Source organism: Cololabis saira, chromosome 13, assembly GCF_033807715.1.
Source record: "Cololabis saira isolate AMF1-May2022 chromosome 13, fColSai1.1, whole genome shotgun sequence".
NCBI classification, from domain to species: Eukaryota; Metazoa; Chordata; class Actinopteri; order Beloniformes; family Belonidae; genus Cololabis; species Cololabis saira.
This window is the reverse complement of record NC_084599.1, coordinates 18,951,628-18,966,899: the sequence shown is the minus strand read 5'-3', so window position 1 is coordinate 18,966,899 and position 15,272 is coordinate 18,951,628. Positions and strand designations below refer to the sequence as shown.

The following is a 15,272-nucleotide window of genomic DNA, read 5'->3' as shown; positions in this document are numbered from 1 at the left end:
ATGTGGCGCCACCTGCTGGTCATCAGCTTTGCTCCCTTGATCTGCTGCAGATGCTGGATATGACCCCTTCTCTTGCAAAATGAACAATTCTTTCTTAAGGAGAGAGGATGCTTGATAATATCATGGTACTGGTCTTCTAATGACTGGTCACTCTGCCAGTGACAAAAAGGAAACTTAAACTAGTACTGCTCAGAAGTCATCTCATTGACAGGGCAGGGGAGGAAAACAAACAAGGAGTTCGTCTTATACTTCTTCTGTGGTGTTTTACATCAGCTGGCATGCCTCCTTCCAGTTCAGTCTCCATCAATCAAAGCTTATAGCCATCACTCAGGTCCAGTTATTTTCAAGAACCCAAATATCAGTTTTGTGCCCTTCATGATAGTGTTACCACTACTGGTTTTACCTTTAACATTAATATCTGTCAGTCTTGCTTCTCATTGGTTTGCCACCAGATCATGTCTCCCGTGTTTATAGTTTCTGCATACTGCAAAATATGTTGCACCACCTGGCCGTGATCGCAAAGATATTCACTTTTGCTTGAAAAAGAGTACCACCTTTTGTGTTATTATCCTATTTGTTTTGCCATTAATCATTTATTTTTCTCCACACTATGCTTTTTGATGATTCAATATTTTACTTCAACCCTCTATTGTTTGGCTTCTTCTTTTGACAATTTATGTGCCCTTTCATTCCCCAGTTTCCCCAAGTGTGCTGAAAGTAATATGAAGTCAAATGTCAAATGTAATATCTGGAAATTGAATCCCTGAAGTTTGATCTTTCCTCTTTTTCTTATAACTTGTGACCTTCTTGTGAAACTTTGGTTTGAGATTCCTGATGAAGAAGTAGAGGGAAGATCAGAAGGAGTTGCACTGTGCCTTTGTAGATTTAGAGAAAGCATACGCCATTGTGCCAAGGGAGGAATTGGAATATTGCATGAGGAGGTTTGGAGCAGCAGAGAAGTACAGGACACTAATGAGGGCAGCATGACAGTGCCGAAGAGTGAGGTACGACTAACAGATGGGTTTCAGGTGGAAGTGGGGATGTGTTGACTGTATTAAAAGAACTGCAGGGAAGGAGCAGGATCGGGTCAAAATCAAGACTATTGCGCAACCCAAAAACTAAAGATATTAATAATGTCCAGATTTAAAGGTAATATACACTAGCTGCTTTGTTGGTTTTATAATGTCCCCGTGTCTACCCTACACCACATAACATTAATGGATCATTTAAGAAATTCACCCATTAGACAATATTCAGTGTTCAGTGAGGGCTGACTGTGAAAACAAAAAGGTTGTGAGAGCAGCATTAGACATGCACTTCAACGAATGTGAGGGGTGTGTGTTTATCCCAGTGTGTCACCATCGGTTGTGCATTATACTTGATTTCATTATTATCAGTTTTAGTCTTTAGCTTGCGCAATAGTCTTAATATTGGCCCAATCCTGCTCCTTCCTGTTTATTGACCAATAGTAGAGGAGCTGGACCAAGAAGGGCAGCCTTCCTCGTTTGCATAATGAGGCAGAAAAGCATAAAGTAAAGTAAAAACAGGAAACAGGGAATGTAAAAAACAAGAATGCGCGTATAAGGAAAAGGAAAAACTAAATATATATATATGTTTCTGCTTTAATTTTTAATTATGTCAGTTTTGGTCCTCCATAGTTTGTTACTTTATACATCAGCTGTGCTGGTTGAAAAAGAACCAATTGTAGAGCTCTTGATTTTAAAAATATTGAATTTGTGTGGTCTCCGTATCAGTCTTTTCAATAATGTTATTAGTGGTGATAATGTAATTTTTTTTAGTCATAAAAGTCTGCACAGTAACATTTGGTAAGACAAATGAACAGACGAGAATGTGGAGTGATTTCTGGTCTAGGATTTGTACTGCAGTGCTTCTTGAAAGGTCATCATGTACATGTTTAAACATGGGGTTTCCAGTTTATTTGGTCATATATCATCACACCAAGACTTCCTGGATTGAATCAGCCTAACAAGATCGATGTTGCCTCTTGGATTGCATCGAGGATCGGCTCTGCCTTCTTGCCTGCTGTGATGGATAGGTGGACTGTGAGGTCAAACAGGAGTCTCGATGGACGACTATGTTTGCAAATTACATTGTGATCTGTAGAGAGAGTAGGGAGATGTTGGAAGAAAACCTGGAGAGGGGGAGATAAGCGCTACAGGGAATTCAATTCAATCCTATTTATATAGCGTCTATTACAACAGAATTTGTCTCTAGGTGCTTTCCAGAGACCCAGAACATGACCCCTGAGCAATTATTACATAAACAACGGCAGGTAAAAACTACCCTAGTGGGAGAAAAACCTTAATCCAAACAGTGGCAAAGAAAAATTCCTCTTTAGGAGGGAAGAAACCTTGAGCAGGACTTGAATCATAAGAGGGGACCCTCATGCCGAAGGTCAGCCGGAAAGAGGAATGAAGAGCTTCAGAAAGACAGAATACATGTGTAATTGAAAGGGAAGTAGGTGGAACAATGAGGAAATAAGTAGTACATGTGAAGAAGGAGAAAATGGATAAAACCAGAGAGGAGATTTCTGGATGTGTTATAAGAGTATGAGCAGTTGGTTGATGTGACAGAGGAAGAGGCAGCAGACAGGGGATAAAAGGAAAAGCCTGTAGCGTTATAATAAAGCGCTTTGGTTTTTGTTTCTTGTGATTTCTTGAAGTTTTTCTTGGTTCTCCACGTTTGGTTTGGTTTGCGTGTGCTCCTTTGTGACTTACTTCTATTTTACTGTCACTTGCTTGGTTAAGTTTTGGTTTGACTTCCCTTGTGCATATGTCTCCTGGGTGGGTGGGTGGTCGTGTTTCACTGCAGCTCTCAAAAACAAAGATCTAAAGCAGTGGCGTCAATTCAGTGGAAGCTAAGGTATGGCAAGGTTACGAGTCACAGAACTTAACTAGAGTATCAATCAACACGTCCAGCAAATATTCATCACAGAAGTCTGCTATGGAGCTTATCTGTGTGGTCAAGAAAATTGGAACTTTTTCAAATGCAGTCTCACTCACTGCAAAAACTCAAAATCTTACAAGGAATATTTGTCTTATTTCTAGTTAAAATGTCTCATTTTTAGTCAAAAAATCTCATTACACTTAAAACAAGAGTCATTACCAGAAAAATAACTTGTTATTTGACCATTTGATTTTCACCTGTTTCAAGTACATTTTCACTTGAAATAAGTAGAAAAATCTGCCAGTGGGACAAGATTTATCTTCTCATTACAAGCAAAACAATCTTGTTCCATTGTACTTATTTTAAGTGAAAATCTACTTGAAACAGGTGAAAATGGTTGTTTTTGAATTTTGTCTTAAATGTAATGAGATAAAAAAAAAATGAGACTAAAAATGAGACATTTTAACTAGAAATAAGACAAATATTCTTGTTAAGATTTTGAGTTTTTGCAGTGTATAATAACTAGTGAAATCGATCATGTTGTTCTTATTTGCATTTGTAGTTATTCCATAAATATATTTAAAAAAAACAAACATTTACATTTAACCCTTGAAGCAAAGGTGTGGCGGCTGCCATACCTTGCCATACCCAATTGACGCCCCTGATCTAAAGGTGAAGGACAGTGAAAAAGAGGATGGCGACATCCCAGATAACTTTTATAAGTCTCTCACTTGACTAAAGGAAAACATTTTTATTGACTGACCTTTTGTGAACTGTAATTATTGGAAATACAAACGGACATCTATTTTGCATCTTATTAAGTAACTAGAGTATGATGTTCTGCTTTCCTCCTGTTATATAACTGTTTCCATTTTGCTCTGTAGTGCAGATTTGGTGGAGAACGTTGATGAGACGTAAAAGAAGGCAAATGGACACGAGGTACACGTGTGTGCACATAGACTGGACTTTTACCATTTTTACTTTTTTACGTAGGGCCTATATATGGTTCTGTGGTCACTGGTAAGGCTTTGCGGATGTCCTCTCCCCCCCCTCAACAATCAGAGTGGAAATCACAGTGGAAATAATTCAGTGCTTCTTTTGTGCTGACTTAGTGAAACCACTGCAGGTTCCTACAGTATGACAGACTGTGCATGAGGCTGCTTTATGTATCTTGCATCAAAAGCGCTGTGGTCTTGGCTTGCATGCAGTCCTGCGGGCTGACTGGACAGCAAACTGGGGAGGGACATTTCTGCACACCTCTTGAGTTTCTTCAAAGAGCTGCAGAGAGACACCAGGGAGGGGGGAGATCTCACAGAGGGGGGTTGAGAGGGGGGAATCATCCCATCCTCCGCTTGTGAGTGAGCAATGCACTGCTGTTTCCTCGGCGCTCAGATGTAACAGGATAAAATGCTGAAGTTCTTCTCCGCTCGGGATGACGACAACGAAAGCCTTTTGGGGGGGATAACAGAAGGTAAGAGGGAGTGCGTGGATTTTTAGGCGGGAAATGATATGACAGTCTCGTTTATTGTGCGTGTGAGTTAAAGGATGCAGCAGCAGCTTGCCCATTAAAGGGAAAAGAGGAAACGCTGAGGCAGCACTTTGCTGCACAGATACACTTCAGCGGGCGTGTGTGCGGCTGCTTAGGACATGCCCGCACAGAGAGCATCCTCTCAGTGAAAGTGCCCGGCCTGAGCCGATGTAACGGGGGTATACGTGTCGCATTACCGCCACTTGCTTTCTTTCTTTCTGCCTCCCAACATTTTGGGGATGAGCACATGTACTGAATGCGTCACTGTCCCGGAAGAGAGCGCGCAGTGAGCCGGATCGGTGCAGACCGTGCATGGTGCAGACCCGCACACCAGACCCTGCTGTTTTATGCCGCGTTCCATTTGTCCTCGGAAGTGGGGATTTCCCAGTTCCCAGTTGGATTTTTCAACTGGAACGCCCGTCGAAGTGGGATTTCCCACTGGTAAAGTGGGAGAGTCTTCACCACCCCCGAGTTCACATTCCAAGATGGCTGCCCCGGTTGTAAACAGTAGAAGAGAGCTCCGTAAAAATTCGTAGCACTTCATTCTAGTTTTGGTCACACTAAATCAGTCGTATACAAGTATTGTTCGGCATATATATGCTGCTATAGTGTAATTTACATTTTTCATGTGGTATATGCGAACTACAAACTTGTTTACCTACTTTGTAACTGGAACGCTGATAACTCGGCTGTGACGTCATTCCCAGTTCCGACTTCCGACTTCCGAGGTAAATGGAACGCAGCATTATTTCTGTTTCCTCCCCCCCCCATCCGTCTAAGTAGCTGCAATGCAGTTTATTTTGCAGGATTAATCATGTAACCATTTTTTTCCCCCATGAGTCCTGAATCTTTCTTTTGCAACGCTGAATCCATCATTTCCATCAAATGAACAGCCTGCGCTGCCTGTCCTCTCCCCAGCTCATGTGGGTCAACTCTGAAGCCTCAATTATGGTTCCGCGTTAAATCGACGCAGAGCCTACGGCGTAGTACGGTGTGCGTCTCCGCGTACCCTACGCCGTAGGCGCTGCGTTGGTGTAACGCGGAACCATAAATCAGCCTTTACAGGGGAAGCACTAAACAGCGACTGGCTGCAGAAGGAGGTATTTGATCATTATGTTGAATCAAAACTGATGAATGCAAACATTTCGAGAGCAGATGGCTCACTTATCTGTACAGGAGGCTGCACATTCAAATTATTTTAACTTTTAACGATCAAATGTTTGGCTCAGATTATCTGCAGCGTCTGTGCATATTTACTACATATAGATCTTGACTATACGGAGAAAGTCTACACAGCCTCGGGGGAAACCGCAGGTTTTCAAAATGTAATTAATCTTTAATAACTTATTCAAACAAACACAAAAATAGAAAAAATAATAATAACTGGAATTTATATATATATATATATATATATATATATATATATATATATATATATATATATATATATATATATATATATATATATATATATATATATATATATATATATATATATATATATATATATATATATTGTTGGAGAGATTGTTGGAGAATCTCGTGGCTCTTTTAGATCGTTCCAGATGTTTTTGATGGGACTCAGCTCTGGGCTCTGACTGGACCTGGCCAAGAAGTTCCACCTTCGGCTTTTCAGATTATAACACAAATTCTTCCATGATTTGGGGTGACTTTTTTTTCCTAATTATCATTATTATTATGTAAGGAGTGACCAGTCCCTGCCAGAACCTGCCAGAACCTGCATGTTACATCAGCGTTGCTGTTGGCCTCCAGTATTTTAATGTTATTTTTCTATTTGTTTATTTCATAGGGACAGTGCATGTTTATGGACATCTTCAAACAACAGATGTAAGTGTGCCAGATAATAGCTAACAAGCTAATTTGCACCCTTAGTCCAAGAAAAACACACAATACAATAATATGATAAAATGTTAATACAATGAAAGAATAAGGCATAAAATAAGACGATTATGAAATGTTTATACATGATCACAAAACTGATTTTCTATTACCGGTAGTCAGCATTTGAGTTGTGTTTTAAAAGCTGGAAACGTGGTACATGCTCTCATTGTGAGTGTATTTTGTCCAAAGGCAGTTGTTCTGTGGAGATTTACACCGTCCCCTGCAGAGAAAGCCCTGGTCCTGCGTCCACTTTGAGTGCTCAGCTGAAAAATGTCAGATGTGGGAGTTGGAGCAAGTCCATGTAACACTTTAAGAATTAAACATGTTTATTAGAAAACTCTTAAAATTCAACCTGAGTCCCTGATTTTTTTTAAATAGTGTTTTGTAATTTATATTTAATTTTTATATTGGCAACTTTGTCGCATTTGTTAAATTTTTTGTTAAGCTGTGGCACCGTAGGCCTTCGACAAAGGTCATTTTGATTTGATTGTGTTGCACGTGTCAGAAATGACAATAAACTTGACTTGATAAGTTTTCTCCTCATCCTCTCATCAACTTTGGAGGGATGTCATGATCTTTGGTGCTCCATTTTTTCCTCCTATTGATGGTGGTTTTGACAGTAATACATTCAGTGCCCTTTGATGTTCTTTTGCAACCCTCTCTTGATTGGTGCCTTTCAACAATGAAAGCCTTATAGTTTCTTTGGCAGCTATTTATACTCCATGGCTTCTCAGAAGACGGCAACTCTCAACATCCAAGTAAACATTGCAGCAACAACTGACTTTTAACTGCAGTTGCCATTTGACTACAGGCTTTGAGTGTGACGTGAAAGGGTGTGCAATGTAACAAGTGTGATATTTACGTTGTTGTTCTATTTTTATATTGTTAAAAAAAAAAGAAAAACATGCAATTTTTGTGTTTGTGAACATTTTACATCCACTGTACGGGGTCAGTTCAAGAGTGGACCGCCATTACAGCCTTTGTTCTCTAGGGAATGTCATTGTTCCATCATCAATCTCTGAAATTCCTGCTTTTGTAAACACATAAGCAAGTTAAAGTTGGTTGACTTCCAAAGGGAATGAAGCTTAGGATGGCTATTTGTTTGTTTGTGTACATTTTACTATTGTTTTACTATTGTTTCCCCGGAATGTGTGACTGACTGTCTGTGTTTGTATGTATTGTTGTATTGTTTTTATGCTGCCATTTTGGCCAGGTCACCCTTGGAAAAGAGGTTTTAATCTCAATGAGTTTTTTTTTACCTGGTTAAATAAAGGATATATATATTTTTTACGTCTGCGATGTAAACCTAATGGACGAGCCATCCCTGTGCTCAGATGAGCATGTGTTCCTTTGAAATTGTGCACTTTTTTTTCCTTCAAGCATACATTTACACGCTGCAACTACAAACTTCTTTGGAATTTATCAGTCCATTTGTTCAAAATTTACGCTGGTTTAGCACCATCAGTCGAGAATTTGCTCAGTCTTCCTAAAGGTCTTCATCAGCCAGATACAGGTTTTTATTTATTCAACCTTGTTTATTTATTGTCATTTTAATTAATTGTAATGTATTATTTAATTTATTGACTAATTCTTACTGAAACAGGAGTTATACACTCACTGACCACTTTATTAGGTACAACTTGCCAGTACCAGGTTGGACCTCTTCTGCCTTCAGAACTGCCTTAATCCTTCGTGGCACAGATTCAACAAGGTCCTGGAAACATTCCTCAGAGAGTTTGGTCCATATTGACATGATAGCATCACACAGTTGCTGCAGATTTGTCGGCTGCACATCCATGATGCGAATCTCCCGTTCCACCACATCCCAAAGGTGCTCTATATGGGATTGAGTTTGTGAAATACTCAGACCGGCCCGTCTGGCACCAACAACCATGACACGTTCAAAGTCACTTAAATCACCTTTCTTCCCCATTCTGATGCGAGTTTGAACTAGAGCTACTTTTGTCCCCAAAGCTACCCTGCTTTTTAATTCCAGCTGCTAAACACATCCATTGTATGATTTTCATGTTTGTCTGTTTTCTGAAACAGATGAGGGAGAAAACCCATCCCTGCAGGACACCAAGCAGCACTGGCTGAATAGACCCTCTGTCCTGGTGCTCAACAAAGAAGATGTTGGCTGTGCTCAGATCAGACCAGAATCTCCATCGAACGCCACATCGGATGCAACACTTGGAAGTACATTTAGACCATGTGAGCAGAAATCGGAGCGCCACACCAAAATGGCCTCACACCAGGCCATTTTGGAGGAGGGAAGCTGCACTGTGACTGCCATCTCCGCATGGAGCGAGAGGGAGTCCTCCAGCACCTTGGTGCTGAGCGCTGCAGAGGCTGTTTGGCTGGAGGAGGAGAAGAATAAAGAAGGGCTAGCAGAGAAAACCCAGGATCTTCCTTCCAAAGAGGACTCTGTGATTGAGGAGAAGGAGCTGGAGGAAACTGGACTGGAGCAACAAGAGCATTCCTGCAGCGTCAGTGCACCTTCCAGCCTCTCAGCAGAGGATATGTGCGGAGGAGGGGCCGGGGAGTTTCCTAGCCAGTGTGAGACAGCCAGATCTGAAGGGGAAGATGGGACAAAAAACAACAATTCCCAAGTAGAGGGAGCCATGGGAGAGTGTGCAGGTCTTCCTGTGGATCCTGATAACGAGGCCCAAATGAGCCCCGCTGGAATTCTGTCCAAAGATCGAGGCACTGTCCTTGGGGAGGTAGCTCCAGTGTGGGTCCCAGATGCTGAAGCTCAGGTCTGCATGAAGTGTGGGGTCAAGTTTACATTTACCAAGAGGAGGCACCACTGTCGAGCTTGTGGGAAGGTGAAAGTAATTAAAAATTAAAAACGTTGCATGTTTTAAAAAGATCTGAGATCAAATTTGAAGCACAACTCACTTAATTTATAGTTGATGTGAATGTGTGTGTGTGTGTGTGTGTGCGTGTGCGTGTGCGTGTGCGTGTGCGTGTGCGTGTCTGTCCTTGAGTGATGTTTACACGTGCATATGTGTGTTTTTAGGTGTTCTGTGCACTGTGTTCCAATCTGAAGTTCAGACTTACACATCTGGATGGAAAGGAGGGTCGGGTTTGCGTTTCCTGTCATTCAACCCTCATAAAAAGTGAGTGCAGGTTTTTGTTGATGTTGTAAAGACGACAATAAAGACAAATAAAAAAAAATATACACGTAAGTAACCCTTTCATCCTCTCTCTCAGGGACACCTCCTAGGGGAAGAAGGAGGGTGTGGTTTGCGGATGAAATGTGCAGCAATCAGCAGTCGGAGTCTGCTCCGACCACACCATTGAGGGGACCGTCCTTCTCGCCGCTGATGAAGCGAATGCTGGGTGGGCCCAATAAAAGTCCTGTGGGTTCACCACAGATCAGGAGAACTTTGAGACCAAATGGGACCGCCATCAGTGTATGTTCACCCTAAAAAAAACTATGCTGTGGAAATACCGTGCAGATCGGACTAACTGTCATGCTTTTGCCCTTGAGACAAACGAATGATTCCTGTCAACGTTTCGTAGATCAGGGAGTCATGTGACCCCACTCCTCTGCCCCAATTCATTTGCAGGAGGCCTGCGGTCCATACGGCTGGAGCACCACAGCTTTAGTGAGCAGCTCTGCCAACCTCATTCCTTTGGACGGCCTGCCGCCTATCCTCACCTCTACAGGAGTCAAAGGAGGTAATTTTACAGCATGTCTGAAAAACAGACTTTTTGCCTCTTTTTACAGTCCTCCAGATGCAAGTATTTTCCAGACTTCATGTCATGCTTTCTTCTCTCTTTTATTTCAGATGAAATAAACAAAAAAATAAGCATGCTTTGCAATTTGGCAGCACAATACTTGTAGTCTCTAAAGTTCATGAAGGACTAAAGCCAGAGCACTTACTGACCAATTTTATCAAAACATCTAAACTGGTTTATTCTGAAAATTTACATGTATCCAAATCCACACTTGAACAGTTGTTAACCTTCTACTTAGCTTTATTTGCACTGCCTTTTTTGCACATATACAGTATGCCCTCATACAGTTATCTAGATCTATTTTATGGAACAGCACATCAGAAAAAGAAAAAAGAAAACAGAAAGCCTGTTTGCTGTATCTTCAGACTACACTGTGGAGGAGCAGCCCTCTGAGACGCTGCTCATCCAGGAGCTGGAGAGCGGCAGGCCCAAGCCGCTGGTGTTTGTGCTCAATGCCAACCTGCTGGCTATGGTCAAGCTGGTCAACTGTACGTACTTCATCTCTTCCTTTCTGTTTCTTTGTGCTGCATCTCATAAACTGCACAAAGTGTATGTTACGACGTTAAAACAAAGAATAAGTAATTACCTCTCCACTAGGGATGGGCGGTATGGACTAAAAAATGTATCACGATAATTTCTGGCATTTATCCCGATAACGATAAAAAAAATACCAATACAAAAAGTGTCATCATCTTTCTTTCTTTCTTTCAGGCTAATTTCTTTCTTTCTTTCTTTCTTTCTTTCTTTCTTTCTTTCTTTCTTTCTTTCTTTCTTTCTTTCTTTCAGGCTAATTTCTTTCTTTCTTTCAGGCTAATTTCTTTCTTTCTTTCTTTCTTTCTTTCTTTCTTTCTTTCTTTCTTTCTTTCTTTCTTTCAGGCTAATTTCTTTCTTTCTTTCTTTCTTTCAGGCTAATTTCTTTCTTTCTTTCTTTCAGGCTAATTTCTTTCTTTCTTTCTTTCTTTCTTTCTTTCAGGCTAATTTTCTTTCTTTCTTTCTTTCTTTCTTTCTGGCTCATTTCTTTCTTTCTTTCTTTCTTTCAGGCTAATTTTCTTTATTTCTTTCTTTCTTTCAGGCTAATTTCTTTCTTTCTTTCTTTCGGGCTAATTTCTTTCTTTCTTTCGGGCTAATTTCTTTCTTTCTTTCTTTCTTTCTTTCTTTCTTTCTTTCTTTCGGGCTAATTTCTTTCTTTCTTTCGGGCTAATTTCTTTCTTTCTTTCAGGCTAATTTCTTTCTTTCTTTCTTTCTTTCTTTCTTTCTTTCTTTCTTTCTTTCTTTCTCATTTCCTCAATTTATCGTTTTTACCGCGAGATGACAAATTCTTACCGTGGGGAATTTTTTTGACGGTTTATCGTGAACGGTAAAATATCGCCCATTCCTACTCTCCACTCAGGTTGTGCTTTGATTGTGCCATAGATGTGAACAGGAAGTGCTGGTGTGTGACAACTAAGGGAATGCATGCTGTTGGCCAAGTGGAGGTGGTGGTGCTGCTTCAGTGCCTGCCTGAAGAGAAAACCTTCCCCAAAGACATTTTCAGCCACTTCATCCAGTTGTACAGGGACACGGTCGCAGGTCAGAGCCAGTCCCGACTCGTACTGTACACTGAACGTTACCTGCCTATCAGAATCATTTTCCTCATTGCTCATCCGTCCCTCTGTTGTTTTGTTTCCACAGGGAAGGTTGTAAAACACCTGTCACTGTTCCTGTTTGGCAGTCGCTTCCTAGGCACTAGTGATCATGCAGGCTTCATGTACGTCCGCTCCACCCTCCAGTCCCTCCAAGGTCTACCTCTGCCCAACCAGCCCTACCTCTTTGGCCTGTTGGTCCACAGAGCGGAGGTGGCCTGGGCCAAAGCCTTCCCCCTTCGCCTCATGCTGCGATTGGGGGCTGAGTACAGATGTAAGCAGAGCAACTCAATAAAATCTCACAGCTAAGTTGCTAACAGGATTTCCCCTTGGTCATCCCCGTTTGTTTCTATTTGCAGTTTACCCGTGTCCTCTGTACAGTGTACGTTTCAGGAAGCCCTTGTTTGGGGAAATAGGCCACACCATAATGAGACTGTTAGTGGTGAGTATGATATTTTGTAATAGCTGTCACTTCTTACAAAATCACATTTCCCAGCTTCAGTCAGATTTTTGGTTTCACAATTTCTACCAAACTTCTCCTAAAAGAGACTGACTTTCTTCTTCTTTTCTTCTTCATCAGGACTTTAGGAATTACCGATACAGCCTACCAATGGTACCGGGACTCACTGTGGATCTGGAAGCTCAGAGGACCTGCATAAAGATGCCGACCACTGGCTATAATGAAGTAAGATGAAGCCACAAGGAGGTATCAACTGTGTCTGTCATTTTTCCTAAGCCTCCTTTTCTTTTGCCTGTTTCTGTTAATTAATGAAAGCTGATGAAAGCCCTGAGTAAGTCCAACGAGCAGGTGCTGGCAATCGGAGCATGCTTCAACGAGACCGCAGACTCCCACCTCATCTGTGTGCAGACGGATGATGGCCAGTACCAAACCCAAGCCATCAGCATCCACAATCAGCCTCGCAAAGGTGACCTCACAGTGCACGACTTTATCACAAGATGTCAGGCATTTTCTCTTTCCAGTTGTGGTCCAAAATAACGCTGAATATTACAAGATTGTATTTGACAGTTGCAACATGAGCTCAAGTGGACAATAGTGCTGCACTCCCGGTCATGTAACACTAGATGGCACAACATGTTTGTCTCGTTGATTTAAATGAGACTGAAACATTACTTCCTTTTTGTCTTTCAGTCACTGGATCCTGCTTTTTTATATTCAGTAGTGCCCTGAAACCATCTGCAGGATACCTGGCCAAGTCCAGCATTGTCGAGGGTAGGATATCCACCAAGAAGGGAGGCCAGACAGACACATCTTTTAGTTTTTCCCTCCCGCTTGCAGGAAATTCACAGCTTCTGTTGTCAAAAGTTGAGCATCCCTACCTCAGAACTGTCTTATTCAGAGTCTGCTGATCTTTGTATGTGTGTGTGTGTGTGTCCGCGTACATTTTAACACTGTTTGTGTAGGAGTGTATGCATGTTGACACACGTTGAGAGAGAGAGTGTGTGTGTGTTTGTGTGTGTGTGTGTGTGTGTGCTTCTTCTGTATCGCTGTCCCCTCTTCCCAGATGGGCTCATGGTGCAGGTCACCGTGGAAACCATGGGGGAGATCCGCCGGTCGCTCCGGGAGATGAAAGACTACACCGTCACATGTGGACGGCTTGACCAATCAGAGAGCCAGGAGCTTGTTTGTTTACAGTGGGTGGAGGAGAAATGCACTGTGAACAAGGGGTGAGTGTGTCCAGCTGGTTGAAGTTCATGTGGTCATTTCAACGGAACAAGGTTAGCCAAGAGTTAATGACATTTCAGATCATTTATGATTGGGAGCTGATGATAAGAAAACAACTGGAAGAGCTAATCAGTAGGAGGTGACAAATATTCAGGTTATAATAAAAATGAACATAAACATCCATCTTAGTCACTTGTAATGCATCTGCATTTCGTGGCCACAATGTGTGTGAATTTAGGTGAGGTGAATTGTAGAAAATTTTTTATTATAATTTGATATAGGTCTTTTTTTCATTTTTTTGGTTCAAATGTTGAGACAGGAGGAAGCCTTAAAAAAAAAAAAAATCTGTCAAGTTGTTAATGAGAAACAGGGGTGGGATTAAATAAGTTTTCTTCTTCCCACTCCCTTTCGAGTGTTGACGAATTAATTTGTATTTTGAACCTGCACCTGAAAAACCTGATAAAAGGTATTTGTTTAATTTTATGTTGCACGCAGGTAACTTATGTTATGTTTATTGCTCGAAATAAATATGAATTGATTGATTGATTGATTGACTTGTAATAAACTGTACAGTCAGGCCCCTAAACAATACTTGTGCTTTTCAGCGTCATAAGCCCCATCGATGGGAAATCTATGGAGTCTATCAGCAGTACGAAGATGTTCCAGAAGTCTGAATACAAAGAAAATGGGAAGATAATTCGCTGGACAGAAGTATGTGTGATGATCAGCTACAAATATCAGCATCAAGTCCACCAGCATTATCGAGCACCCTCTACACTAATGTGAACTCTGCTTGTGCAGGTGTTCTTCCTGCAGAGGGGCCAAAATCCAAAAAGGGGAGCGACTGACTCTGCTGAGCACAGCCGACTTACAGAGCGGATCGCCCGGGCATTCTGCCTGGCACTGTGTCCCCATCTGAAACTGCTGAAAGAAGATGGGATGGCCAAGCTGGGTCTCCGTGTCACTTTTGACCCGCAAGAGGTCCGAAAAAGATGAGGATGAAATATCATCTAGATATTTATGCCTGATTACTTCCTTTTCTTTTGCAATTGCTTCTTAGTTATTAATATCAACTAATATCAACTCTTTTCCTTTATCCCAGAGTCTCCTGGCAGCCTGAACATTTTTCTTAAGTTTACCATTTTAGGAATGAAAACCTCAAACAAGTGTGAGATTGTATTAAAAGTAAGTGTATGTTCTTTTCTAATTGCAGGTGGGGTTTGTCGCTGGGAGCAACGGGCAGCCCCTTCCTTCCCAGTACCTCAATGCTTTAGATAGTATACTGATCCCAGTTATCCATAGCAGGGGGCGGAAGAGGGAAGACGAGCCCAATGTGATGGAACTCATCTTTTATATACTGGAGAACGTCACTTAAGACAGACAGTTGTGTCTATAATCATCTTCCAGGACAACAAAAAAGAAAAAAAATTGCAATATCAAACCAGGATCACATCCAAGGTCCTCGCGTATCTCATTCATGCATGCCGGGAGACGAGCAGTCTGACTTTTAGCGGCCCTCTGATTTCACTCAGCCAAAACCTAAACTACACTACGTGAAATCAACGGTAGACCCCCAAATCAGATCAGGGTGCAGCGTCTGCACTGTTTTAACATCTTCATAGCTTAGCGCCCTTCATGTCACACTGCTCAGCACACGCTCCCATACGGAGTACGCCTCTAAAGTGAGATCTGGATTCAGCCCTGTGACTCTAAAACAGAAAAAGACAACAACTTTAAGAACTGTATGCAGTAGCTCTGTAGAAATGTGATGCACACTGGAGGAATGCTTGAGAATCTCGTCACACCAGACAAATTTTAATTGACTGCTCATGAAATGTAATGTCAGCTTGGAATTAAACTTGAAATATTGACTGAGAGTCAGTGG

The 15,272-nt window shown here is 41.5% G+C and overlaps 1 protein-coding gene across 1 annotated transcript; it reads left to right on the top strand.

The window, feature by feature from the left end:
- Window positions 1–4,265: 4,265 nt before the first annotated feature.
- zfyve9b (zinc finger, FYVE domain containing 9b) lies at window positions 4,266–15,258 on the top strand. Its single transcript, XM_061738128.1, has 16 exons — window positions 4,266–4,378; window positions 8,387–9,162; window positions 9,357–9,456; window positions 9,551–9,753; window positions 9,910–10,021; window positions 10,447–10,569; window positions 11,495–11,650; window positions 11,753–11,977; window positions 12,063–12,145; window positions 12,284–12,388; window positions 12,479–12,629; window positions 12,854–12,934; window positions 13,227–13,389; window positions 13,993–14,098; window positions 14,189–14,368; window positions 14,601–15,258. Exons 1-16 carry the CDS (start codon window positions 4,315–4,317, stop codon window positions 14,760–14,762), a joined length of 2,790 nt encoding a protein of 929 aa, XP_061594112.1. The 5' UTR covers window positions 4,266–4,314; the 3' UTR covers window positions 14,763–15,258.
- The last annotated feature ends 14 nt before the right edge of the window (window positions 15,259–15,272 follow it).